This window comes from Oryctolagus cuniculus, chromosome 7 (genome assembly GCF_051225735.1).
Source record: "Oryctolagus cuniculus isolate XC-2025 breed Fujian yellow rabbit chromosome 7, ASM5122573v1, whole genome shotgun sequence".
Taxonomy (NCBI): domain Eukaryota; kingdom Metazoa; phylum Chordata; class Mammalia; order Lagomorpha; family Leporidae; genus Oryctolagus; species Oryctolagus cuniculus.
The window spans coordinates 163,690,043-163,717,918 of record NC_142873.1 but is presented as its reverse complement, the minus strand read 5'-3'; the positions used below and the strand labels follow the sequence as shown (position 1 = coordinate 163,717,918).

General features: G+C 70.3%; 1 protein-coding gene across 6 annotated transcripts in view; it reads right to left on the bottom strand.

The window, feature by feature from the left end:
* The window catches only part of MEGF6 (multiple EGF like domains 6), a 79,345-nt gene extending 51,822 nt beyond the window's left edge, over positions 1 to 27,523 (bottom strand). For 3 of the 6 annotated variants that reach the window (XM_051839687.3, XM_070077075.2, XM_051839689.3), the window contains exons 1-4: positions 26,680 to 27,100; positions 21,430 to 21,564; positions 17,709 to 17,818; positions 8,882 to 8,986 (exon numbers count right to left, since the gene is read on the bottom strand). In XM_051839687.3, the coding sequence (XP_051695647.3) occupies positions 8,882 to 8,986; positions 17,709 to 17,818; positions 21,430 to 21,564; positions 26,680 to 26,801 (472 nt within the window). In that variant the 5' untranslated portion in view covers positions 26,802 to 27,100. Of the gene's footprint in view, positions 1 to 8,881; positions 8,987 to 17,708; positions 17,819 to 21,429; positions 21,565 to 26,679; positions 27,101 to 27,399 lie in introns of those variants that run through there. The other 3 variants (XM_070077076.2, XM_051839688.3, XM_089299351.1) reach the window with 3 other exon arrangements.
* Between the last annotated feature and the right edge of the window lie 353 nt (positions 27,524 to 27,876).

The following is a 27,876-nucleotide window of genomic DNA, read 5'->3' as shown; positions in this document are numbered from 1 at the left end:
CGCACGGGCTGGACAGGAGCCATTGGTCAGCCGTGGTCAGCGGTGCATGGCCAAACCTCGCCCTTCCTTTCCCTGGAGCAAAAAGCTCCCTGCCAGCCCCGCGGCAACGGAGGCCGTCCCCAAGGCTGAGAGCACGCTGGACAGTGCCCGGCCTGCCCAGGAAGCGTGGCGAGCAGAAGGTGGGCCAGGGGGTGGGGAGGACACTTCACCCAATGGCCAGGAGCCTCCAAGCACCCGCGGGCTGGCCAGGCCTCTCTGCCCAGGGCTTCCCCGGCCCCTACTCACACCACAGCTCACAAGTCTGGGGGCGGGGCGGGGGCACATCTATGGGGCAGCCAGGACAGCAGGGGCGGCCTGGGCTCTGTCCTGCCCGGGCCTCACAGCCCACACCATGGAAACCCGACACCCGGCAGGACAGCGACCGCCTCCTCCCTCCTGAGGCAGCCGCTGCAGGACCCTGCCGTGGGCACTACTCGGTAGGTTCGTCACCAGGGACCTGCCACGGCGAGGTGACCTCCTCGCCACTCCTGGTCCCCGCAGAGCAGGTGCTGGCCCACGAGACCCACCTGGGCAGCAGCCCCCCGCGGCCAGCGCCGGCTGCAGAGCACCAGTGAAGCTGTCGCCTCCCCTCCCCCGCACCTGTCCTGTTATCAGCTGCCCGGGTCAGCGTGATGCTGCCCAGACCCAGCTCGGCCGGGCGCAGAGCGCCGAGCCCCGCTCTGGAATGCCTGGAGCACATGGGGGCACGGGCGCCAGCCTCCTCGCTCGCAGACCCCTCGTTAATTATCCTGCTGGAAGGCGAAGGCGGCGCCGGCCCAGGAATCCTGAAAACGGGCGATCAGCAGATTTCCTGGAATTCACCCAGCGGCTCTGGGTGGCCGGTGCGGGCGCAGGGCGGGCACCGGGGCCGCTCGGGACGGCCTGGCGTTCCCCCACTGGAGGGGACCCGGCAGGGGCAGCGAGTCCCTGGGGCTGCAGGGCAGCGCCACAAGCAGACCTGCCGAGCGGCCAGAGCAGCTGTGCCGGAGACTCGGAGGAGCCGCCGCAGGCGGGAGCAGGTCCTGGCGGCTCCCTGGAGACCCCGGGGGCTGAGTTCTCAGAGCCGCAAGGCAGTGGCCCGGGGAGCCCCGTCCTGACCCCAAGGGAGTGACCCCACCCTCTAACAGGTGGGAGACCGGGCTCCCACTCGCGGTGGCCAGTCTGCGTCCCACCACGCCACCCGTCCCAGGGAGCAAACTCGCATCGCTGGGGCCTGGGGCCAGGGTCAGAGCCCAGATGTGTCGGTGAGACCTCGGCACCCCAACAGGGACACCTGGGGCCGGCGCTGGCCTGTAACGGCCGGGACGGCCCCAGCTCTGGTCCCGAGGGGCAGGCGGACACACAGCCTCCTCACCCTGCCGGGGCCCGGAGCCCGGACAAGAAGTCCCAGTGCCTCCTGAGGGTGCACTGGGCGGGGCCAGACACCTCCCCCTCCCTCCCCGAACCCCAGCTGGCCCAGGCCAGGCGGTGCCCACAGCACTGGCCCCAGGGGCCGGGGCCTGGCTCCTCTCTGCCTCTCCTGCCCCACACGTGGTTCCCCACAGGTGGTGGCCGCAGGAGCTCCAACGTCGGGCCTCGCCTGTGCAGGCCTGGAGCGTCCAGAGGGGTGGGGTGGGGCGGGGAGGTGTGCAGGGGCCTCGCCCCCAACCCCGGCCAAGCTGCTCTCCGGGAGCTGGTTCGGGCGGGATTCTGCAGGCTGCATCCCTGACGTTCTGACACTCCAACAGGATAGCGGACGGGTGGGTCGGAGCCCCACCCACCCCCACGACTCCAACAGAACCTGCCCGGGGCTCTGGGGCTCAGACAGGGCTGCTGCCCGCCGCTCCCGTCCACAGTGGACGACCGGGGGGCCAGCGGTGGAGGAGGCTGAGAGGTGGAGCCGAGGCTGACTTCTCCAGGAATTCGGAGCGGGCGGCTCCTCCCTTGGCAACAGACAGGATCTTACAGACTCATTAACGGCTGCAGGGCCAGAGGTAAAGGGGCCGGCAGGGTGGGGCCCGCAGGGTCGCTGCCCCGGGAGGCTCCCGGGCATTCCTGGGCTGACTGATGGGGAGGGGATGAGCGCACAGCTCCGCCCACACCCCGCCCAGCAGTGAGCACCCGCCAGACCCTGGGCGCCCGACCTGCAGGAGACGGAGGACCCAGGCCCCGGCTCTGCCCAGCAGGCGGTGCCCCCTTGCACACACGCTGTCTCCCCAGGACCTGGAGTCGCTGCGCCCCGAGGGGTCTCCCCAGCCCCAGCTCCAGAGCCCCCAAGTGCAGGGACTCCCAGCCCGACCCGCCCTTCCTGGTCCTGTTCCCCAGACCACTGCTGTGACCCAGCCCGCCTGTGCCCTGGTCCCTTCTGCCCCTGCATGGTGTACCCTGGACCACTGCTGTGACCCAGCCCGCCTGTGCCCTGGTCCCTTCTGCCCCTGCTTGGTGTAGCCCACAGGGCTGGGAGCACCTGGGACACACACACATGTCCCCTCCACGGCACGGCAGGGTGTGGGGCCGCCTGGCAGCAGCAGTCCATCAGAAGCCCAAGCAACGTGGGAACTGGGGGGGCTCAGTGTCCCCCTCTGAGAAATGGGACGAGCACACGCTGGCCCGTGTGCCGTGGTCACCTCAGGGCACAGAGGCCTCCTCCTCCTCTGCAGATGGCAGGCCCTGTCCAGGCATGTGGGATGCCCGCCCCCGCGCCCAGCGCCAGGGAGCATCTCCCAGCGTCTCAGGACCGGCTGGCGGCAGGGCCACATCGAGACCAGGTGCACCTGCCAGGCCAGCCCCAGGCAGGCCCCGGCCTGGCCTCCCGAGAGCCCAGGGCCCTTGGCAATTCCAGCTGGACCACCCCCCTGCCCGATCCCTGCCTCCCCCCTGCTCCAGCCCCTCCCTTCTGGAAATCACCCTTACCCCCTGCACCCCCTCAAATCTTCCCCTGGCCCACAGGCCCACCTCCTCCAGGAAGCCCTCAGGACCACGCAGCCTCGACTGGGGAACACTGGCTCCCTGAGTGCTGCCTGGCCGGAGAGAGGGGTCCGGGCCTGAGCCAGCCCCCACCGGAAGAGGCCACACGGCCCCATTGTGTGCAGAACCGGGATCGAGAGGACACAGCCCGCCCGGTGGAGGGACAGAGGCGCTTTTGTGGGTGGCCGGGCAGGGGGAGCAGACCTGGTAATCGAGGGAGTCTCTGGGCGGACACGCACGTGGTCCCCGCACAGGCGGTGGTCCGAGGACGGGGCTGGGACTCTGCGCTGGGCCCCTGGCCGTCCAGCCCCAGCACAGCTGGATGCAGGGGGGCAGCCCCAGCTGGCCGGCCGACTGTCCCATCCAGTGGGGACCCAGCCACAGAGGCCGGATCTGCAGGGGAGGCCACGTGTGGACAAGCAGAAGGCTGGGGCCGCACTGCCCGCTCGGACAGGGCAGAGTGCGGGGTCTGGGCCGCCCCAGCCGCCCGCTGGGCCGTGGGGTTTTCTGAGGCTCCTCAAGGCACGGAACCTGAAGGTGGACACTGTGGGGCCGGTGCTCACGGAGCGCAGAAGCGGGGCGACTTCCTGCTCCCACAGGGGGCCGCCCGTCTCCCCCAGGAGCCATCTGACCGTGAGCGGGGGGCCCCAGGTTGCCTCCCTGGCCCTGCCTGCCCCCACAGCACACAAGCATCCACACCAGCTGTGACCCGTCCAGGGGATGGGGGTCCCAGGGCGAGGCAGCCAGCGCCGCACTCCCTGGGCACCACTGCGCTCAGCGGCCCCACTCAGCTGGGACTGGAGCAGAAAACCAAGACCAAGAGAGCAAGGCTCCTGGGCGTGCTGGGTCCTCCCAGGGGTGCTGAGTCCTCCCAGTGTGCTGAGTCCTCCTAGATGTGCTGAGTCCTCCCAGTGTGCTGAGTCCTTCTTGGATGTACTGAGTCCTCCCAGGGTGCTGGGTCCTCTCACGTGTGCTAGGTTCTCCCAGGTGTGCCGAGTCATCCCAGGGGTGCTAAGTCCTCCTAGATGTGCTGAGTCCTCCCGGGGTGCTGGGTTCTGCTGGGGTGCTGGGTCCTTCTTGGATGTGCTGGGTCCTCCCGGGTGTGGCCTAGCCCCCCAGGATGGCCGGGGTCCTCTCCCACACCAGACACAAAGAGCTGCCCCTGGTGGGGCCTCCGGCTAACACAGCTCCGTCCCCAATGGGAAGCCTTCCACTCGGCCTAACTGCGATGTGGGCGCAGGGAACGGCGCCGGGGCCTGGACCCACAGCCCAGAGAAGGAGCTGAGCTGCTGCCCGCAGAACCTGCCCAGGTCAGGGCAGCCGCTCGTGCAGGCCTGGTATGGAGACCCCGTGGCCCGCCGCGCGGGGAGAGGCGCCCAGCTGCAGCAGCCCGGGCTCCAGCCAGCGGGGCCTCTTACTCCAGGTGGAGAAGGGGAGAAAGGCACGCCGTGTCCCCCAGGAGCCCCAGCCCTGCCCCGGCTCCTCCAGCGGAAAGCAGGCCTGGCTCTGTCCCGTCCCCCCACCCAAGGCCAGCCACAGCGGCTCCCAGGCCCGGCCATGGCAGGGCACCAAGAGCCACCCTGGGTGGTGTCCGGAGCTGGGCATGGGGCCAGGCTCCCACCCTCTGACGCCGCGGGCGGCACAGAGGGGCAGCTGGCAGGGCCGCGTTCTCCCCATTAAGTAATCAGCACCAGTTTAGAAACAGGCGCCTGGAGCCACAGCCAGGCCCGAGAGGACCCTGCGGCCCTGCTCCTGTGCCCTCGCTGAGGGACGCCACCCTGCTCCTGGGGTCCTGCTCTCTGGTGAAGCCACAGTGCCCCATCGGCTGCCACAGCCACCCCGAGCCCACTCCCGAAGGACCCGGGCCCGTCACAGGCCCCCTGCTGGGGTAGAGGAGTCAGAGACCTCTTCGAAGGCTCTGGGCAGAGCCAACATCTGTCCCGGCTGGCGGCAGAGCCACATCGAGACCAGGTGCACCTGCCAGGCCAGCCCCAGGCAGGCCCCGCCTGGCCTCCCGAGAGAGCCCAGGGCCCTTGGCGATTCCAGCTGGACCACCCCCCTGCCCGATCCCTGCCTCCTCTCTGCTCCAGCCCCTCCCTTCTGGAAATCACCCTTACCCCCTGCACCCCCTCAAATCTTCCCCTGGCCCACAGGCCCACCTCCTCCAGGAAGCCCTCAGGACCACGCAGCCTCGACTGGGGAACACTGGCTCCCTGAGTGCTGCCCTGGCCAGGGAGAGGGGTCCAGGCCTTGAGTGTGGAGTCCCCTCGGGGACTGGCCCGACCTGCCCGCTCCACGGTGAGGAAAGGAGGGAAGAAGCGTCTCGGACCAGGGAAGCACCCAGAGGCGGCTGAGGCCACAGGCCTGCCCTCGTCCCCGGCCACGGCCAGAGGTCACCGCCAGGGTTCACCAGGATCCCTCAGCACCAGCGCCACGCAGGGCAGGGAGCCCCGCCAGGCTCGGGGGCCGCACTCCGCCGAGACGCGGAGCCCACCCAGGCCCCCGCCCTCCTTTGCTGGCCGGCAGTGCAGGGGGAGGCCCCGTGGGGGCGGCTCGTGCAGGTGGCCACCCCAAGAACCAGGGAAAACCCAGCGTGGACCGTGCGACCGCACGGCGGCCCCCGCCTCACTCAACTGCACGGGACATGGCCCTGACCGGAGCGGGGACTGGGGGGAGGGCCTGAGCACGTTTCCCTGGGGTCACCGATGGCGGCTCTGACCGCCCAGGGCCTGCACCGGGTGAGGGAGGGGGCTCCTGCCCCCTGCCCCCATGGACCCGCCTGTGTCCATCACAGGCCCATCACGGGGAACAGGCCCGGACCACAGCCTGGGACTGCATCAGCCCCCTGCCCCTGTGGACCCTCCTGCATCCGTCAAAGGTCCATCACAGGGAACAGGCTATGCCCAGGCCCTGCCCCTCCCCCTCGGCCAGCACAGGCATCCAGGCGGTGACACGGGCAGGTAACCACAGGCCCTCCCACACACAGGCCCAGGCTTGCTTGTGGTCCAGGGGGGAGGGAGGGGCACAGAGGTGAGGGCAGGGAAGGGGCGGGGTGGGGTGAGAAGCAGGTTAGAGGAAGGGGAGAGGGGAGCCGGGGAGCCACGGATGCTGGGGCTCCTCCCCACCGTTCACCACGGTCCGCAGCCGGGGACACTTCTCCCCTCCCCCGCTCTTGCTCAATGGAAGAATCCAGGGGAACCAGAAAAATATGGCTTTTATTTCCAACTCTGGAACCAATTAGAATTGGAGGGTTGGGTTCAGAGTTCCCACTTCTTCAGCCCAGGGCTGCAGGGCCCAGACAGCAAGTGCCAGGGACCAGAAGGGACTTAGAGGTGTGCGCTGACAGCTGGGGGAGGGGTGGCTGCAGGCAGGATGAACAGCCCTGCACACCCAGCCTTGCACACCCGCCCTTCGTACCTGCTCTGCACACCCACCCTGCACACTCACCCTGCACACCCAGCCTTGCACACCCACCCCGCACACTCACCCTGCACACCCACCTGCACACTCACCCTGCATACCTGCCCTGCACACCCACCCTGCACACCCAGCCTTACACACCAGCCCTGCACACCCACCCTGCACACCCACCCCGTACACCCACCCTGCACACCCACCTGAACACCTGTGTCACCCCCAGACTCACCGCCCCCCAGGTCCGGCCCTCAGGTCTGCTTTGCCAACCCCACAGCCAGGACCGGCCCCCGCCCAAGGGCCTGGAGCTTCCCCCGCCCAGTCGTGGACGGCCCTGGCATTTCCCCGGGCAGGCAGGGAGCAGCACTGAGCCCACCAAGACCAGACGGGAGCTGAGGTCGGACAGCCCGGCTGCCCTGTGCTTCGACAGCCCTGCCCCACACCACCCAACACTCCCACTAGTGTACCACCCACACCTGCTTCCCCTGCCCCAAGCCCCCTGCCCCCAGCCCTTCAGCGTAGCAGAAAGTGCGAGTCCCACGGTGTTGCAGACTTAGGCCAGTGTGGCCGCAGGATGCGTCTCTGCCTTGTGAAGTCGAGACGACAAAACTGCCCCGGCCGGGCCTCCCACGCCCACCACGCACCTGGCCATGACACCTGTCCTATTTCCAAAACCCGGCAGGGAGATGAGCGGCACTCGGGCCCTGTCCCCAAACTCCTCCCCTTTTGAATATTCAATTAAGCACCACCTCCTCTGCCTCCGGAGTGTAGCAGCACAACCTGGGGGGGGGGGGGTTCTGATGTGGGGTCTTTCTCGCGCTGTCTCTGTCCATCCTCTCTCTGGAGCTGGCCTGACTCGGTTTCCCTGCTCACCTTGAATTCTTTCTCATTCGCAGACAGAACAGCCTGGGGCAGGCCCAGCCCGGCCCAAGAGCACCACTCAGGAGTCCCCTACAGCCACACCTGCAGCTCCCAGGGCGCGGAGACCTGGGACTGCGTCAGCCTCCTGCCCCTGTGGACCCGCCTGCATCTGTCACAGGGGACCCACCACAGGGAACGGGCCCGGCCCACGGCCTGGGACTGCGTCAGCCCCCTGTCCCCGTGGACCCCGCCTGCGTCCATCACAGGTCCATCACGGGGAACAGGCACGGCCTGGCCCACGGCCTGGGACTGTGTCAGCCCCCTGCTCCCCATGGCCCCGCCTGCATCTGTCACAGGGGACCCACCACGGGGAACAGGCCCGGCCCACGGCCTGGGACTGCGTCAGCCCTCTGTCCCCGTGGACCCCGCCTGCATCCGTCACAGGTCCACCACGGGGAACAGGCACGGCCTGGCCCACAGCCTGGGACTGTGTCAGCCCCCTGCCCCCGTGGACCCCGCCTGCGTCCATCACAGGTCCATCACAGGGAACAGGCCCGGCCCGGCCCACGGCCTGGGACTGTGTCAGCCCCCTGCTCCCCGTGGACCAGCCTGCATCCGTCACAGGTCCATCACGGGGAACAGGCCCGGCCCACGGCCTGGGACTGTGTCAGCCCCCTGCTCCCCGTGGACCAGCCTGCATCCGTCACAAGTCCATCACGGGGAACAGGCCCGGCCCACGGCCTGGGACTGCGTCAGCCCCCTGCCCTCGTGGACCCCATCTGTGTCCGTCACAGGTCCATCACGGGGAACAGGCCTGGCCCACGGTCTATGCAGCCACCCTCCAGCACCTGGAGCCAGGAAGCAGCACCACTCAGGGTCAGCCTGGCAGGGCCCCCCGCGTGGGGTCAGCGGCCCAGGCTCCTGGCGCCCCTCAGGCCCTAGCTCAGTGGGCCTCACAGGAGCGGCCACCACACATCACCACGCAGGGTCCAGCGAGTCACAGGGCCTTCCTGAGCACAAGGCCCCCCCGCCTGCCCCCGGCTTCCTCGGATTTCCCCATCCAGCCCAGCTGCCCGCCCAAAGCAGGCCCGGGGCCCGCACACCACTGGGAGGCGCTCGTTCCCAGGGTGTCCCTTGAGGCTGTGACAAAGGGACGAGGGACTGAGCGGAAACCACGAGGTGGAGACACAGTGACCGCCCGGGCCATCTCTGGACAGATCACGTATCCCGTGCGGTGGGCTTCCTGCCCGTCCAGCACGCCTGTGGCTGCCCGCGTGCCCTCCCCGTGGGACACACGGCTCCGGCTGCTTTCCGCGGTCTGTGGGCGTGTGCCTCAGCTTACCCCACCGACAGCTCAGCGGGGAGGCCGGCATTCCCAGCTCCCAGCGGCCAGGACGAGTGCTCTGACCAGGTGGCAGTGCAGCCTGGGGGCCTCGGAGCCACCCCGGCCTTGCCCGGGGCCAGCGCCTCCTGCCCTAAAGGGCGCAGGGCAGAGCGGCGGCCGGGGGGCTTCTCTCCTGACAGCCTGGGATGGGCCTTAGGGGCCCCATGCAGATGCTGCCGTCCAGGGACCTCCCCACACGACCGCCCCCAGGCCGGCCCGGCCCTGGGCTCCACTCACCGTACTGACAGCGGGGACCCTGGAAGGCGCGGGGGCAGCGGCACGGTTGGGCTGAGCCTGGCAGGCAGCGGCCACCATTGAAGCAGGGGCCAGCACTGCACCTGGCTGTGGAGAGAAGAGACGGCAGTGAGGAGCGCGCAGGGCGGGCTGGGGGCCCCAACCAGCGGCCAGGACCCCACAGCTCCAGCCCCTCCCCTGGCTCTGAAAACAGGGTGGGGTCGAGGCCTGGAGCCCGCATGGGGCCGGACACAGGCGTCGAGGGAAGCCCTGCCCCCACCTCAGTCCTGGGGAGGGTCCCACCCGGCCCAGCTCTCTCCTCCACCTCCCGCCCCATGGGAATGGCAGCATCCCCCACCCCAGCCATGGCCATGTCCAGCCAGGCTTAGTCCCAGCATGGAGACAACCCTGACTCTGCAACTGGACAGAGCCCAAGGCACTTCCTAGAGGGGGAGGGGCGGGGAGGAGCCCTCACAGCCAGCGCCCAGCCAGCACCTCCCAAAGGGGCAGGAGTCCAGGGCCCTGAGCATGACATCCCTGCGGGGGGAGGGGGGGCCGGGGCAGTCAGCTGTGCCCATGCCCCCTGGAGTGCCTGCTGGGTGAGTGGACGCTCAGAGCAGAGACCGGGCCACTACCTGCCGCCCAGGGCCAGCAGGGCTCCGTGAGCTCGCGTGTCGCTGCCTCGTTCCTGCCTGGGGCGGAGCGGCCGAGGGAGGGCACTGAGCCTCATGAGGAAACTGGGCTCAGAGACTTGTGGTCACAGCCCCAGGTCACACAGCGCCAGTGCCCAAGCCAAGAGTCCCTGACTTGGGTGCTGGAGACCAGGGATCCGCCCCGGCCAGCAAGGGGAGGCGCAGGCCCTAGGAGGTGCCTCTTCCCACATCACAGCCACACCCCAGCCACTGCCCCGGTCTCTGAGGGACCCCAGCAGGCTCTGGCCACCCAAGGGTGTCCCACCTGGCCTCATCCTCGCCTGACCCAAGCGTGGCTCCTCCCACCAGGCACACACCTCAGCCCGAGGAGGAGCCAGCCAGCAGAGAGACGGGGCTGGGGGACACAGCACGCCAGAGAAGCCACCCTGACCCAGTCCACGCAGGGACGTCCCCCGCGTGTGCCCAGGGAGCGCCCAGGTGCTGAGGGCTCAGACCTGCGGACATCTGGGAGGGAGAAGCTTGAAGGTGGCCCCTGCCCTGAGGGCCTCCGGCCCCAAGTGGCCACGACCCTAAGGGAGCAGGTGGCAGCCCGGAAGCCTGACCCCCAGGCCCCGCCCTCCCCAGGAGCCCCGACGCAGCCGAGGACCGGAGGCCACATCAGCCGGCAACCTGTGTCCAGGTCTGGGCTCACCCAGTTCTCTTTGTGCAACCAGAGTGAGGCTACAAACCCCAAACTTGATCCTCGCAGCCCTGGGGGCCGGGCACGGGAGGAGCCACAGCCTCGGTCTGGGGGTCAGCGACCCGGCCGCCAGCAGCAGGGCCACCCCCCCCACCGTCATGGCTTTGGCAAACAGCGGCGGGGACCCCACCCAGAGGACACGGTGGACGCCACACCTGGCAGAACTCACCACTGAGGAAGGAGCTCCCGAGCTGGGGCCACGGCCTCCCAGCGGGATGAGTGACGTCTGCCTGGGGTGGGGGCGGGGGAGGGGGACCACGCAGGACACGGGGAGGGGGCAGAGAGGCTCCCCGAGGGAGTCGAGGAAGGGTGCACGCGTGCTCTGCACACGATGGATGCAGAGACCCATCGCAGGGCGGGGCGTGCACCTGGCGGGGCCAGCAGCCTCCTGGCGCCAGCTGCTTTCTCTCAGTCTGAGCGGGGAGACGGCCTGCGCTTGGCCGGACGGTGAGGGCGGCCTGGCTCACAGCCTCGGCTTCATCTGGGGCAGGGATCCCTCCTCCCTGTCCCCTCCTCCCCACAGGGGTGGGAGGTCCTGCAAAGGGGGGGCCAGGCCTCACCTCCTCTGCTGGGGCCGGTGGGCAGTGGGTGGCAGCTGGGGTGACCCCCGGGTAGGTCAGGCGGAACGAACCACCCAGCCCCGCAGGCTATGAACACACGGCTAAGGTCACAGAGGGAGCCCAGGCCCTGCTCAGAGCCGGCCTCAGAGTGGACCCCTGCCCATGCGCCTGGGCAAGGCCAGCGGGTGTCCCGGGGGTCCCGCTGCCCACGGAGGCCAGGGCCACGTCCCTCTCCCTCTCCCCTCTGCTGTGTGGCTCACGTCAGAGCAGGGGTCCTCTCTGCTTCCTCCACTCCGGGGGCCTCCGTGAGAGGTGGGCCCAGGGGCATGCGGGGCCCCCAGACGTCTAGAGGAGCCCCTCCCTCTGTCGGCTCCCCGAGGGGCAGGCCTGGCTGTGCTGCACCGGGCTGGCCGGGCCTGCAGGTGACCTCAGAAGGGTCTGGGTGGGGTCTGGGGGGATGCAGCCCCCTCCTCCCTGCATCTGAAACCTGGGGAGGAACCAGCACTGGCACTGACCAGGGAGCCCCGGGCAAGACCCTCACCCATGAGCACTCCTGGCACGGAAGCACCGGCAAGCCGGAGCCCCCCAGCCACTGCCCGGGCTGGCCCTGCCGCTGCTGGCTCCCAAGGTGCGTCTGCTGGATGCTGAGTCACCCTCTAGCTGGATGCTGAGTCATCTTTAGGTCTCCAGCAGCCCAGGGTCCTGGTGATGGGGGGAGGGGGCCGCGCTGTGTTCCTGCATCCCAGGGGCTGATGCTGGCGGTGGGCATGAGCCGGGGGTGTGGACCAGCTCCTCAGCCACAGGGGAGCCTTGGGAGCCCTCTCCAAATGGGTCTCCCTGGTGGACACAGGGACGGGGTCCAGGTCAGGGGGCGGCAGGGAGGAGTGGCCTGGCCTGGGGGTCACAGGGCCTCAGTGCTGCAGACCTGGAGGCGGGTCCTACTCAGGGACCCGACGGCCGCTGGAACCAGGGCCAACGCTGTTGGGGCAACAAGTGTGGCATGCTCTCGCCTGGCCAGCCCATGAGGGGCTGCTGGGGGGGCTCATGCTGCCGGGGCATCCAGGAACCTCTGCCAGGCCCCCGGCAGGCACCAGACGGATTGGGTGAGGGCGTGGACCACGCTCCGCGAGGACCAGGAAGCTGGGTGGGCTCAGCACCAGACGCCAGGGACTTCCTCGGGCACAGAGGTCCCGGGGGCCCCTCCTCAGGAGCCCAGGGGCAGAGGACCCCAATTTGGTCCCCTGTGCCTTTGTGCACAGACCCGTGTGAGTCTGGACATGACCCAGGCTGCCAGGGACCTGCAGAGGTGGGGCGGGGGACAGAGGCAGGAGCAGAGGTGGTGGGGGGACAGCAGGTCCCACTGCAGGCGTTCACGGCTGATGTGACTTGGCCCCGAGGAGGAAGCCGGAGCCAGAGCCCGGGACGCCGCTGGGTCAGTTCCCACGCCGTGGCACCGGGCCAACGCCAGGCGGGAAGAGGAAAAGCAAACAGCAGGCAGGAAAGCGGAGGGTGGCCGGGGCGCGGGGCCTTCCTGCAGCCCCTCCCAGCTGGCCTGGACAGCGGGGCAGGGTTCACCTGAAGACCGGCTCCAGGGTCAAGGCCAGGCCGTCCCCGCAGAGCCGAGCACATATGCCGATGGGAACCCCGAGTTCCCCCAGCCTTCCGGGAGCACGAGTCGGGCCCGAACCTTCCACACTCAGCCGCCCTCGGCACTAAATCCCAGGGCCCCGCATTCCCCACCACCCTCCCAGACACCCCTGGGGCACCAGGAGGTGGTGAGGACCCCGGGAGCTGCCCCCCGCGAATGCTGACCTTGTCCCCCAGAGGTGCATGCACACCCGGGAGCTCGGAGAGTGGGAAGGGGGTCTGGGTGGACGCGTGGACGCCTTGGTGGACGGCAGACTAGGCCGGGGCAGCGCCCTCCAGGGACACAGCAAGGGACAGCAGACGCACAGGTGGAAGTGAGGCACCTGCCAGGCGGCCAGCAACCCCGCAGCTGGACAGGCAGAGCAGCGTCCCCCGGGAGCCTGGGAGGGAGCCGGCCCGTGGGCGCCGTGGTTTCCCACTCCTGGCTACTGAACCCAGAGAGGATGCATCCGGGGTCACCCATGGGGCAGCCCCAGGAAACTGAGACCCTACACGCCACTCCCCCGCCAGCCCTGCCGCGGGGCCTCCCCACACCTGCCAGGAGCTTGCAGTGTGCCTGGACAGGGAGGCCTCGCGGGCACCGTGGGGCAGCACCCCTGGCCCCGCTGCCCTGCCCTGCTCCTCCCCAGGGACACAGCTGCTCCACCTGTCCTGCGTGTCCCCTGCTAGAGGTCAGGGCTGCTGCTCCCGGCTGCCGTCCAGGCCCAGCTGGCCCCATGGGCGTCTGCCGCGTGGCCCCTTCCCAGGGCCTCTCCATGCAGCCCAGGGGCCTGGCTCACGGCCTGCGCTGCGCTGGATTTCAGGTGCCCGTGGAGCTGGACACCGAGACCCACTCCACGCTGCTGTGCCCGGAGCTCCCTGACCACGCGAGCCCTGCCTCCCGGTGCCCCCGAGGGCCGAGCCCACCCCACGTGGAGGGAGGGGGGCAGCACGGCAGGGCCCAGGTGGCTCAGCCCCTGTGTGTCCACCTCAGCCCCCGCGTGTCCACCTCAGCCCCCGCGTGTCCATCCCAGCCCCGCGTGTCCATCCCAGCCCCCGCGTGTCCATCCCAGCCCCGCGTGTCCATCCCAGCCCCCGCGTGTCCATCCCAGCGCCTGCGTGTCCATCCCAGCCCCCATGTGTCCATCCCAGCCCCCGCGTGTCCATCCAGCCCCCGCGTGTCCATCCAGCCCCCGCGTGTCCATCCCAGCCCCCGCGAGTACATCAAAGCCCCCGCGAGTCCATCAAAGCCCCCGCGTGTCCATCCCAGCCCCCGCGTGTCCATCCCAGCTCCCGTGTGTCCATCCCAGCCCCCGCGAGTCCATCCCAGCCCCGCGTGTCCATCCCAGCCCCTGTGTGTCCATCCCAGCCCCCGCGTGTCCATCCCAGACCCCGCATGTCCATCCCAGCCCCCGCGAGTACATCAAAGCCCCCGCGAGTCCATCCCAGCCCCCGCGTGTCCATCCCAGCCCCCGCGTGTCCATCCCAGCTCCCGCGTGTCCATCCCAGCCCCCGCGAGTCCATCCCAGCCCCCGCGTGTCCATCCCAGCCCCCGCGTGTCCACCTCAGGCCCCTGCGTGTCCATCCCAGCCCCTGCGTGTCCATCCCAGCCCCTGCGTGTCCACCTCAGCCCCCGCGTGTCCACCTCAGGCCCCGCGTGTCCATCTCAACCCCTGCGTGTCCATCCCAGCCCCCGCGTGTCCATCCCAGCACCTGCGTGTCCACCTCAGCCCCCGCGTGTCCACCTCAGCCCCCGCGTGTCCATCCCAGCCCCCGCGTGTCCATCCCAGCCCCCGCGTGTCCATCTCAGCCCCTGCGTGTCCACCTCAGCCCCCGCGTGTCCATCCCAGCCCCCGCGTGTCCATCCCAGCCCCCGCGTGTCTATCCCAGCCCCCACGTGTCTATCCCAGCCCCCGCGTGTCCATCCCAGCCCCCGCGTGTCCATCTCAGCCCCCGCGTGTCCATCCCTGCCCCTGCGTGTCCATCCCAGCCCCTGCGTGTCCATCCCAGCCCCCACAGCCCAGCCCCCGCGTGTCCATCTCAGGCCCTGCGTGTCCATCCCAGCCCCCACAGCCCAGCCCCCGCGTGTCCATCCCAGCCCCTGCGTGTCCATCCCAGCCCCCGCGTGTCCATCCCAGCCCCCGCGTGTCCATCCCTGCCCCTGCGTGTCCACCTCAGCCCCTGCGTGTCCATCCCAGCCCCTGCATGTCCATCCCAGCCCCCGCGTGTCCATCCCAGCCCCCGCAGCCCAGCGCCTCTGCCAGGCCTCCCGCTTCAGCGAGGCCCCCGTCCCCAGCGCGGCTGCAGCCCAAACCTCGGGAGGCTCGGGGAGAACTCTGCCGCCTGACCGGAATGAGAATTCAGAGAACCCCTGGGCAGCAGGCGCTTGCCCCCAACGGCCAGCAGGGGCCCGGCCCAGGCACGCCCTGGGCACCTCCCGGCGGCGGGGCGGACGCTTGGGCAGCCCCGGCCATCGGGCCCCGCCTGGCACTCGCGGCTTTTGGTCATCACCTCCCTGCCAGCAACGGCCAAGTGCGATTAGCGACTTCCTGCCATTCTCCTGGTTCCTACGCAAACACGGGGCTCCAACGCCACCCTCAAGGCCCTGGTGTGTCCCCACATCGGGGGGGGGGGAGCCAAGGCAAGGCCACCGTGGCTGAGGGAGGGATCGGCTGCAGGGGTGGCCTCAGGGGAGGAAGAGAGCCCCTCACGAGGCTCGGGCTGCTGGGGACTGGTCAGGGGCACCACGGGGAGCCACGGGATGACCTCCACCTGCCCACGTGGGGACAGGGTTTCCCAGGGCCCCGGCCGTCCCCCAACACAGGTGCCTGACTCCAGCCCGCACCTGCCCCGTCTCCATCCCACAAAGGGTGGGAGAGGGTGAGAGAGGTGCCACGAGGCTTCTGGAACGTTCCACTCAGCAGGGAGCAGGGAAGAGCACGAGCCTGACCACAGCGGTTCTGGGCCAGCTGACCAGCAGCAGGCAGGAGGGAGGCAGTGGACCCGAGGTCCCTGCTGAACCCGCCCTGGTCGCCCAGCCCCCGGCCAAGTGATGCCGCCGCCAAGGGGCCCCGCTCATGCCACGCCCACCGTCACTGCCTCCGCCTCTCCGACAACCAGAAGAGCCGGCACTGCTGAGCACCTGCTGTGTGCCTGCCCAGCCTGCGCTGGAGGAGGGCATTCTCGGCCCCACGGCCCGGGGTCCCGGCGCGGCCTCGGGGTTAACACCACGGTCAGTCCGCTCAGGGGTGCTGGCACTGAGTCCAGGGTCGGCCGGGGTTTCCTCTCTTGCCCCCCACCCCGCACCCTTGCGTGGACCACCCACGGGCTGGCGGGGATCCGGCTCAGCCGCCGGGTCACTCCTGCTGTCCTCAGTGCCCGCCCCCAGTGGCTGGCCCTGGCCTGCCCGTCTGTGGCTCTGCACCTGGAAGCGGTCAGCCTCCTGGACAGACCGTGAGCTCCCCAGGGATGCCCAGGCGACACCCAACAAGGGGTGCAGGAGGGAGGGAGGGAGGGAGGGGATGAATCCCTGGTCACCGTGGAACCCGCCGGCATCCTCCCGCCCCTGGAGAGGGGACAGGGCCCAGGCTCCTGCCCCGCCCGTGTGGACCCCGACTCCGGCCCCCGCCCTTGCACAGGGACCCAGACCTCGGCGTCCGGGGAAGTCAGATCACAGAGCTGCCCCGGGTTCATTAAAACAAACAAGCAGGTAAAAATAAAACTCAGATACGTGACGTGCGTGCTGCAGCGAACGTCCCAGAACACACAACTGAGCAACTGGAGTCCAGGATCCGGCGGGGCCCTGTCCAGCTGACGCTGACAGCCAGGGCCGGCCCGGCGGCCGAGACCCCCTCCGGGCCCCCCAGCCCGGCCCCTCCAGCTCTGCAAGGCCAGGACTTCCCCGTGCTGCCCGGGCAGAGCCACTCACCCTTCCGAGGCCTGACGGTCCCCTGTGCGGGCAACAGCCTGGCTCCTGGCCACCGACACGGGCCGGCAGAGCTGGCAGGACAGGCCCAGAGCTGCCACGGCACCGGGAGGAATGGAAAAGGCCACCACGGTGACCAGGCCCAGCTGTGGACCCCCCATGTCTGACCTCTGTGGGGGAGAGGGCAGCCTGGGGACCTGCCACCCCGGCCCCGCCCCCGCCGGGACGGTCACCTCAGACCCAGGAGAAAGCCAGGGTCACCAGGCTCAGAGGAGACAACACCGGAAACGCCACCGCACACACGACACCTGCAGCTGCACCACCGCGCCTGGCCGCCCTGCCCGGCCCCACACCCCACGGGCCGCACGTTCGCGTCCCTTCCCGGGCGTGAAAGACCTCTTTCTCCCAAGCCAGCCCTGGGGACGCCGCTTCCTCTCCCCACCCCAGCCCCCAGCTCCCGCACTGTCTCGCCCCATTCTTAGAGCCACCTCGGCCGGGCCCAAGGGACCCCCACCTGGAGCGGAAACTGGGGGACCTGGGCTTCAACGCCCCTGCTCAACAGACCCCTCTGTTCCGCCCGGATTCCAGAAGCAGAAAGGCAGGGGTCCCGTCAGACATCACGGCCATCAGAGAGCCAGGCAGCGGCGGCTGCCGGCCCAGCCCCACCCGTGGCCCCCCCACCCCCCCCCGCTGCTCCCCTTCCCTGGGCGCCCTCCCTGGACAAAGTGATTCACTTCCCTCCGGGAGCGGCAGTGCCCCCACCCTTCCCTCTCCCTCCCTCCCACAGCCCTCAGCCCAGGCCAGGGCCTCAGACCCCTGCGGGTCCCCCAGATGCCCACGTGAGGGGAGCCAGGGGCTCTGGGGACATCCCGAGCAGGTCCAGGTGTGGGGAGGGACGAGGGGCTGCGACCTCACCGGCTGACACCGGCCCCCCACGGCCCCCGCAGGCTACCTGTCCCTGCGCCCTCACACAACCCGGTTCCAGTCGCCCCAGCTCGGAGCCCAGCAGCCCCTGCCTGTGTGTGCACAGGGGATTCAGGCAGTCCTGCAACCGTGCTGCACACAGGGGCACCTCCCTCCAGTCCCAGCTGTCCCCCTGCGGCCCCTGCAGGCCTTGGGGCTGGTCAAGTCCCTGCTCCTTCTCCCTCTCGGTGGTCTCGCTTTAGCCCCTGGTAAGCAGGGGCACCGAGCAGGCAGTGCCGGGAGTCTCTGGCATGGCGGTGGGAAGCCCTGGGCAGGGCAGAAAAGCAGGCCCTTGTTGTCCCACCACGGGACACAGCCCCAGGGACACGGTCTGCCTGGGGACAGGGGACAGGCGGGCACTCACCGGAGAGGCAGCCCTCCTGGCCGGGCAGCTGGCTCCACCCCGGGCAGCACCTGAACACAGTGCGGGCCTCCGTGCTGTACACCTGCCTGTAGCCTGTGTAGTAGACAGTTCTGGAAGAGAGGAGAGCTGACATGCGGACACTGCAGGCCCAGCGCGGCCCCGGGCTCTGCCGGAACCGGAGGCCGACTCTCGCCCAGTCCCAGCTGAGCAGGCCCAGGGACCTGGTGTCCAGGTGGCTGCTGGACACTGATACCCAGCCAGGCGCCTGTGGCCAGGACGAGGCCCCTCAGAGACCAGGGGCAGCGTGGACCAGGGTGGCCTCAGCCGTGCCCTGCCCGGCGCGGGGGCCTCTGCTCTTCCCCCAGGCTCCTTCCCTGCTCGTCCCCAGGGTTGAGCCTCAGCAGCCCCGGGGGTCTGCCCAGCACGGGGGCTGCCCCCCTCCCAGAGCAGGGGAAACAGCCCAGACCCCAGTCCCCACCCTCCCCCGCCCACACGGCCTCCCGCCTCGCTCCTGTGTGGGCCCAGAGGTGCTGGGGTTGGACACTGCTGGCCAGGCCAGGGCTACAGGGCAGGGGCCAGACCCCCCGGGCCCTGCCCACATGCTGGCTTCCAGCCGCCAGCCTCCAGGTGGGGGCAGCACTGGGTTTTAGAAGGCCCTGGTGGCCTTAACGTGCGACACAGGGACAGGGCTCTGCTCAGGATCCCCACGGCTCCAAGGGCTTTGCGGCTGCACAGTGGCAGAGGGGCCACAGAGAGGCAGGGGAGAGAGATGGTCAGAGCCACTGGAGAGGAGGAGAGGTGGTCCGGGTCCACCTGCTGCCTCCAGGGCCTCCCCCGCCCCCACCGCTACCTGGAGACCGCGCCCGGGGCCCAGCCAGGAGCCGCTGACGGACCGAGTGGCCGTCTCCAGGTGACAGCGCCCTCCTGCTTGCTCGGCCTGACGCACAGGAAGCCAGGCCGGCCCGGGGAAGCTGACCCAGCAGGCAGACGGGGCGAGCGGCGGCGTTGCTGGCCTGGCTTCCCGGAAGCGAGCGTCCACACGGGCGCTGCACACACAGGCCCTGGGAGCAGGACGGGAAACCACCTGCCTGGACAGAGGCGGCCAACACGCAAACAATGCCTGGCGGAGCCGGGAGCGCGGGGCCTTCCCTCCCTGTGGGCCCCAAAAGGCAGAGGCCCTGAGGGGGCCTTGGTTCACGCAGGGCCACTGGGGCCCCACCCACACACACACACACACACACACACCCCCCCCCCGTCCTCTGCAACTATCTCACCCGGGCCTGGCTGGAGAGAGGGCTCGAGCAGCCCCTCCCTCCTCCCTCCCTCCCTCCCTCCTGTGGGTTCTGAGTGTGAAAGTCCCTCTGTGTGGCCTGGGGAACTCCCTGGCCCGCACTGGCTGCCGTGCTGATGGGGAGAACGCCCGCTGGGTGGGCTGAGAGCCAGGCCCCTGGACGCCCCCACAGCACACGGGCCCGGGCCAGGCCAGAGGAGCCGTCACCCCCTCAGCCCTGCGTGTGGCCAAGCAGCTGGGCAGCGGGGGCCAGCCCCCCACCCCTCCCTGCTCCACCCCAGGCCCGGGAAGCTCCCCAAGGCGCTGACAGGCACGACCCCGGCACAGGTGAAGGCTGACAAGGAAGAGGCCTGAAGTCACCAAACTGGCAGAGCTGGAGCCAGAGACAAAACCCACAAGCCCCGAGGCCCAGCCACCCCGGCCCCCGCCCCACGGCCTGCCCAGGTCCCCGGGGCCCCGCGGGCCCTGTGCTCACTCAGTGCGGGGCCTCCCTCCCTGTGCCTGCCTGGCTGAGGTCCACCTGCTCCTGATGCCTGGGTCCCCGGGGCCCCACGGGCCCTGTGCTCACTCAGTGCGGAGCCTCCCTCCCTGTGCCTGCCTGGCTGAGGTCCACCTGCCCCTGTCCACTGCCCGCGGGGCAGGAGCGGCACCAGCTCCCCGTGCTGCCCAGAACCGACCTGTGAGGCCGGACCACAACCGGCGCTCTGACACCTGGGCCCCCGCTCGGGAGCCGCGGGACTCGGGCCACCAGGCAAGGCCCGAGGGCTCGGTGGGTCAGAGCAGTGACCCCCGGCAGGAGGGGCCTCTCTGGGAGTGACCACAGCTGCAGCAAGCGCTGGAGGGCCGGCCAGAGAGGCTTGGGGGGGGGCTGCCCACAGCTCGGGGAGGGGGAGCCGCCCACAGCTCGGGGAGGGGGAGCCGCCCACAGCTCGGGGAGGGGGAGCCGCCCACAGCTCGGGGAGGGGGAGCCGCCCACAGCTCGGGGGGCTTCCCACAGCCGGCGGCGCTGCAGGCTCAGCACCAGCAGTAGGGAGGGGTCTTAGAGGGGAAAAGGGGACCCCGAACACCCTGGTGCTCAGTGTGGCCTGAGGCCGTGGGGGGGGGGTGCTTCTTCCTCAAGGCCCCAGACACCCTGCCAGGCCGCTGTCCCCTCCCTGGCTCGGGCCCCCACTGCACTCCCAGCCCGTGGCCACGCGGCTTCGGGCAGCTTCCAGAGACAGCACCTGCACGCGGTGAGTTCGTGGCGGTTTATGGGACCCAGTTCCCGACTGGTAGTCCACACCGCGGAAGCTCCAGGGCACCTGTGCCAGCAACCCGCACCCCGGGACGCTGGGGGACCTGTGCCCCCCCACCCGGCCCTCCTGGTGTTAGGGCCGGTGGGGGGTGGAGCTGTGCACTGTAGTTCTGAGCAGCAACCCCTGCCCCCCACCTCTCAGCACCAAACCTGCCTCCCGACACGGCCGGCGCCCCCTGACAGCACTGCGGGGGTCAGCTAAGTGTCCCCTCTCACCTGCAACTCTCGTGCATCAGACACAAACAGGAAATCAGGGCTGCCCGGAGCCCCCGGAGCAGGCGCAGCAGCCACGTGCCCCTGCAGACCACGCACCTGCACCCCTACCCTGCCCCACCGCCCCCGAGGCTGCTCCCAGCGCCCTGGCTACAAAGCTGAACTCACACCCTCGGGTGAGGACACCTGTCCCTCCCCCCACAAACCCTCCACCTGGCTGGGGAGCCGTGGGAGCCGTGGGAGCCGTGGGGGCCGTGGGGGCCGTGGGGGCCGTGGGAGCCATGGGGAGCCGTGGGGGCCGTGGGGGCCATGGGGAGCCGTGGGGGCCGTGAGGAGCCGTGGGGGCCGTGGGGAGCCGTGGAGAGCCATGGGGAGCTGTGGGAGCCGTGGGGAGCGGTGGGAGCCGTGGGGAGCCGTGGGGAGCCATGGGGGCCGTGGAGAGCCATGGGGAGCCGTGGGGGCCGTGGGGGCCATGGGGAGCCGTGGGGGCCGTGGGGAGCTGTGGAGAGCCATGGGGAGCTGTGGGAGCCGTGGGGGTCGTGGGGAGCTGTGGGAAGTCGTGGGGAGCCATGGGGGCTGTGGAGAGCCATGGGGAGCCGTGGGGAGCTGTGGGGGCTGCGGCGACTTCGGCTTGGTTTGGAATGAAATCTTGAGCCACGAGAGGTTTCACATAGGCCTGGGCATGAAACCCAAGGTCAGGAAGCGACAGCTCTGGGGGGCCACTCCCTGGCAGGGTCTCCCCCTGCAGGGCCCAGGTACACGGCTGGGGCCTGAGCTGCAGTCCACACCGGCCCATGGCAGCCTCACCAGGACCAGGATGGGGCCCCGTCCCAGCCGCCTGGTTCCTGGGGGGCCAGTGCTGCCCAGGCTAGAAGCAGAGCCCACCCCCATGGCCACACGGATCCAGTGTCCCCGGCACGTACCTCCACTCGTGGCCGATGCACCACGCCTGGCGCCCACAGCCCGGCTTCCACACGGGCACCATGCGGCTGAAGGCCCGCACACAGGGCAGCTGGCGGCCCACCAGGGTCAGCTCTTGCTCAGCACACACATGGGGCCTGGGACAGAGGACGAGGACGTCAGCACCTCACGCATGCCTCAGACACCCGTGGGCGCTGGGGCAATCCCCTGCACACCTGCCGTCAGCTGTCCAGGGCGCATGGGCTCAGCCCAGGACCGCCCTGATGGAGGGCGACGGGGGCCTCCGCTGAGGCAGGTTTAAGGGGCAGCGTTGGCACTGGTGTCCCCCGGGCCAGGGGAGTCTCTGAGGATGAGGCTGGCACCGCACAGCCAGCTCTGGGCTTCCCCCCCCAGCAGGAGGCCCACCACCGGGGTCCCCTCCTGCAGCCAAGGCCACCCCTGTCCTCGACCACCAGTCCAGGGAACACGGGTGCAGTCCCCAGGCTCTGCGGCTAACAGCCCAGCTTGTCAGCACTGCACCCCACACCAGGGAGGAGTCCCTGGTGCACACGGCCCCGCCCTGGTCCCAGGCCAGCTGCCGCCGGGCCCCACCCATCAGGGGAGCACCCAGTCCACAGCCTCGAGGTGGACCCAACGGCAGGAAGTCACCCGTGGGAGGGTAGGGGCCCACCACCCGCCGCAGCTGCCGCTGAGTGACGGCGGCAGAGGGCAGCGCACCCAGAGCTGGGGCGAGGTCTCCGGTCGGGTCCAGGCTGCCGCTGGAGACGTCCCTCCCGGAGACCCACAGGTGCCCTCCTGCCCGCACCCTGCAGCGTCCCACATGGGTCACTCCCAGGCGAGAGCCCCGGCTCTCCTGGAACTGTGGCCACACAGCCCTCCAGCGGGCATGGCCAGGGGGCAGTCCCAGGGCCCCAAGAAGACGCTCTGGGTCCCCCTTCCTACAGGCCGGGAGCCCTGCCCAGCCCCCAGCAGGAGGGGGCAGATTCCTAGGAAAAGGTGGGGGAGGGAACTCCTCGGAGCGGCCCCAGGCACGTTCCAGACGTTACATCACGGAGCGCCCCAGTGCCGGGAGGAGGCGGCGCCCGCGTGGGAGCTCTGCCCGGGCCGCCTGCTAAGCGAGCTCGCCTCCGTTCCCAGCGCTGCTCAGACGGCCGTCAGAGCACACCGGGCCCCCGCTTCCCAGGGACCACTTCACGGGCCACGGCACGGATGGGCGCTCGGGCGCTCGGGTGTCAGGGACGGGGCGTCCGGTCCCCAGGGAGGGGTCCCCGTCGGCTGTCCTTGGGCGGGGTCCTGGCCCGAGGGGCTCTGCCTCCTTGGCTCCTGCTGCTGCGCCCCCATGGTGAAGCCCCTCACCCACCCTTCTGCCCCAGGCCCTCCTCCCTCTGACAGGCGCAACTGTGGCCTGAGAGTCTAGCCGGGCGTCCCTGTGACAGTGCAGAGCCTGGGTTAGGGGTCGGGGACAGAACTCGTGGGGGATCCCCTGGCCCAGGCCCCGGGGCCCCAGAGCACTGGTGCTCCGAGTAGGGGCCCTGGCCAGGACCAGCAGCAGCTGGCATTCCTCAGGGACTTAGCAACGGAGCGGCTCTGCGTGGCCCCCAGCCTCCCCGGAGCCACTCAAGCTGCAGAAGCCCCGCCCAGCAGGGTGGGCGGGGTCAGCTCTAAGATCTGGGGCCTGAGCCCCGCCTGGGCTTTGCACCTGCACAGCGAGGGCTCACGCGCTGGTCTCTGCCACTGCGAGGGGTGCCTGGGCCAGCAGAGGCTTGGGCACAGCCCTCCGGAGCCACAGCTGCCGTCACTTCCACTGTGGACGGACGGACGGACACTGGGACCCAGTAGGGGGAGGGCTGTGCGCCTCTCCAAGGTGACCTGGGTTCATTTGTGCCCCGAGTGCTTCCGCCCACACCTGTGCCTGTGAGGCCGTCGCCCTGGTGAGCCCCTGTGGCCCCAGCTTCCTGACCGCAGAGTGGGGGGCGGGGTTCAGCCCGGGCAGAGCTCCAGCTGCGAAGCCTTGGTCTGCGGAGGCAGCCACGGTCCCAGCAAACTCACGGGTCCTCTCTGGGCCCCCACTCGGTGTCTAGAAGGTGGGGGCGATGACAGCAGTGCCGTCGAGGCTCCGGAGCGCCGCAGAGGAGGCCATGCATGGCAGGGACCCGGCTCCAGGGCCCCCACCGCAGGGTCACCAGGGTCTGCGGAGCCCGGGGTCCTTCATCTGGGGCCGTGGACCGCAGGGAGCGGCAGGATCTGGGCAGAGGAACGGCCACAGGGAGGGAAGGGGCGTCCCACAGGGACCTTGGAGATGCCAGGGCGAGGCAGGAAATGGGGGTGCCCCCCCTCTGAAGGGCCTCCTTGTCCTTCCCGGCAACCCTGGGTGACCACCCTGAGGGGCTTGGGGCCAGCCCCTCCCAGCACTTTCACTCGGGTCACACCCTGCCCCCAGCGTGTCTGTGCCCGCCAACACCTCCCCAGGAACCTCTCCCCAGCAGGGCTCTCCCCGAGGCCTGGGGGGCCCTGCCCTGCCCCACGGCTGAAGGGAGCCCACGCTTGCACAGCTGTCCCCATCCCTGGTGGCTGCGAACGGCTCCCAGGCGGAGAGCAGGTTAAAGGGAGGGCAGCGCAGGCCCACCTCTCCTCTGGGAAGCTTCCGGCCACTGCAAAGCCCAGTGGGCTTGGAGGATGGAGGAGGCAGGCTGGGGGGAGGGGGAGCAGACAAGGGACCAAAAGAAAGCTGACCGCAAGGTCCGAGCAGAACCCAAGGGAGCGCAGCGGGACCAGAGGCCTCTGCTCCTGGCTGCCGGCCCCGCTTCCCATCTGGGGGACGGAAGTCACTTCCCAGACCACGGGGAGGGGGGGAGCGCGGGGGGGGGGGGCGGGGACCCAGCTGTCGGGCCATCTGCTCCGAGGAGGGTAGACAGTGAGGCCGGCAGCGGCAGCAGGGTGAGGAGTGCGGATCCGCGAACCAGGGCAGAACCGGGCTGAACTCGCTGTCGGGGGGCGGTGGCCTGGCAGAGGCGCCCCCCCCAAAGTGAGCTTGCCCTGGCCTGGGTGCAGCCGGCTCCAGGGGAGGGGCTGGGTCCTGTCTGGGGCCCCCGGGTGCTATGACTCTGCAGCGGTGTCACGGGGACCCTCGCACGCCGCCCAGTAGCAAGGAGACATCCACTGCAGTGCCACACACAGGTGCAGCGCCTGCACCCCCCCCACACACACACAGACAGCCCCCACGCCCCCTGCCTGCGCGGGCCCCTCAAAGTGCACTCGGCTTCCTGACACCTGGTGTGGCTGGTGGGGGGGCCTCCCTGTAGGATGGGGCCAGGCGAGGCCTCGGGGCCTGTGGCTCTGCTTGCAAGAGCAAACTTGAACTTGGAGGCCTGTCCTCCACCACCACACCACTCCATCACCGAGGGTCAGCATAACTGGCACAGCTGCCCAGAGGGGTCTCCGGCTGGGAGGAGCCCAGAGCTGCCAGAGACAATCCCCTCCCCCTCCCCATCCTCCCCTCCCCCACCCCTCTCCTTCCCCCACCCCTCCTCTTCCTCTCCCTCCCCCTCCCTCTCCTCTGAAGGGTGGCCCCTCAGGCCTCAGCTGGCCTCTGTGTGTGGCAATCCTGGCCCAGACCCTGGCCCTGAATGTGCCCAGCAGGTGCTCCAGGCCCCCCCTCCTCAGCCGCAGGAATTCACTTTAGAAGCAGCAACAAACAGGTGGCTACAGGGCTTGGCCCACTCTGTGACGGCACTGGACCTGGGCCGGAATCGGTGGGACGCCCTCACCCCCAGCTGCACCAGGCCCCCAACCTCCCTCTAACGTGGGGAGCCCCGGAGTTCAGCAGGCCGTGTTGTTTAAACAACAGCCAAAGGCTTGGAGAACTGGGCACAGGGGCCACAGCTGCCCTTGCCACGCCCTGCCTGCCGTCAGACCCCGCCCCCAGGAGGGGAGGGTGGGGGGAGGACAGGACCAGCAGGAGGAAGCGCTGGTCTCCAGATCCTGCCCTGCACCTCTGGAGCCCGGACACAAAGACAGAGCCCAGGCACCTCCACCTCCTGCCGCGCTCAGCCGGCCGGCCATCGCCCACTGCGGCCCCACTGTGTGCCCAGGCACCAGCAGGTGCCATCAGATAAAACACCTGTAGGAGATGCAGCCGAGAGGAATCTGCGAAGGGAGGCCTGGCACCGGCCAAGAATAACAGGCAGCAGCCGCACTGTGGGGTGGGGGTGGGGTGCTGGGGCTTGAAGAGGGGGAAGCAGGAAGAGACCCGCTCGCTCCCTCCCACAACCCAGAGGGCCCTTCCAGAGCCCCAGGTGAGCAGACGCAGGAAGCTCCTGCCCCCAGGCCAGGCACCGCAGGCCAGCGGCTAGCGAACCCCCAGCAGCTGCCCGCCCCAGCCGGCCGCGGGCCGTCCAGCAGGGCCTCCAGCATCGTCCCCTGGGAGGCTGCTGCTCCCTTTGGAAAAACTCAGAGATCACAGGGAAGGGGGCCGCCGGAGGAAGTCACGGCGGGGTCAGGGCTCAGCCACTCACGTGTCTCCCCAAAGGCCCCAGCCCAGACCCCACCCCTTCTGAAGACGCCACAAGGAAGTCTCCCCATTAAAGCAAAGCAAGGCTGGGGAGAGGCCCTGGGGTGCAGACCTGCCCCTGCCCAGCTCGGCAGGTTACCGCTGTCCTCCAGTGCCCGGCCCTGGAGGGAGCCCCTTCCGCGGCCCCCCAAGGCAGGGGCACCTCCCCTTCCCTCCATCTCTGCGAGCGCCGCTGCCCCCCCCCACCCCACTCCAGCACCCGGCCGCCTTCAAAGCCGGCGGAGGACTGATTCGCTGTTGAAGAGAGACCGCTAAACGGCCCGTTGGGGAATCCTCTTTCAGAATTAAATTCGTCTCGTCTGGCTCCCCGACCCTCACTTCCTGCAGGCTCAGCGCGCACGTGTTTAACACACAAACCAGCTCCGCGCGCCCGTCGGGGCCCGGCCCGCCCCTGCCGAGGCCCCCAGACCCCAGGAGGCGGTGGGGAGGAAGTGGGCGCGCGCGGGCCCCCTCCTGCCCGCTCCAGCCCGGCTCCCCGGCCAGACCCTGCCCGGCAGGGGGCTCAGACGCCTCACCTCTCTCCAGTCTGCAGGGCGCGCGGAGGGGAGGGGCCCCCAGACCCAACCCGGGATCCTCGCGTCGCGACCACCCCCTCCGCGTCAGCGCCGAGAGCCCATTGTTCCCGGGGCCGGGGACAAAGCCCCGGAGCGCCGCGGGCCGGGGTCTGCGGGCGTCTACTCACATGCTGGGCTGCAGCGGGAGCAGGGGCCGCGCCGGGGCGCCCGCGGACGCCGCGGGGAGCAGCAGCACCAGCGCCAGGGCCACCGCGCGCCCCGCCGCCCTGGCCTCCGCGGGCACAGGCATCGTACGCGCGGCCTCGCGCCGGGTCCGTCCCCGGTGCCCGCTCACAGGGGGCCCCGGAGGCCCGCGGCAGCCGCCGCCTCCACGTGCACCATGGCCGAGAGGGCGCACGGAGCGCAGCCCACGGGTGCCGGCGCCGTGTCCGGGGAGCCTTTAGTCCCTGCAGGTGCGGGGGCTCCGGCTTCCCGCCCGCACCCGAAGCGGCGGCGAAGAGGCCCCGCGCGCCTGGGTCCGCCGGGCGGGACACTGGCCTGGAGAGCCGAGCGGAGTGCGGGAATCCCGCCCCGCTGCCGCAACGCCCCCCACCCCGACCCTCTCCCCGGCCCCGCCCCCGGCCCCGCCCCAGCCTCCGCCCCGTCGAATCTCGATTCAGCCCCGGCCCCGCCCACAGACCCGCCCCGCGCGCCCCCTGCCCCGCCCAGGCGCCCACTCCGGCCTCCCCTTAGCGAGGGCTGGAAGTCCCGGTTCCCGTCCGACCCGAGCGCTGGGGCCCCCACGCACCCAGCAAACCGGCGCCCGGCCTCCTAGCTTCCTGAGCCCACCGCGAGGACGCCTCGGCCCCTCCCTCGCTGCCCCTGCCTGCTCCTCTTGGTGCACCCACCTTGTGGGTCACCAATAGCTCCGGCCTTCGCAGCCCGTTTCCGCGCGGTGCGCTGGGCCGTGGCCAGGGGCGGTGGCCGCGGGGGAGGGCCCTGTGCGTTCAGAGGTCCGCAGCCGGCCGCGCTCTGGGCGGGCTCCTGTCTCGGTTACACCCGGTGTAGGTTTGGAAGGGACCTGCCCCAGGGCGCGGACCAGGGGGCCAGGGGCTGCAGGCACTTTCTGAAGAATGGCGGAGGGAGGGTCTGGGCGGGGCCCTTCCTGGTCACCGTCTCCCAGGGGAGTGGCCAGCCCCTCCTGCCTGTGCCTTCCTGCTCCAGCACCTGCCGTGGGGCAGGGAGGGGTAGAGACCCCACCCACTCAGGTGCCGGCGTGCAATGGAGATGAAGCTGTACCCACACCAGAGCCCCCTACACTGCCGCGACCTGAGGGTCGTCTTAGTGGGCGGGGCTGTCAGGCCAGCTTTGCTGTGGCCCCTGCC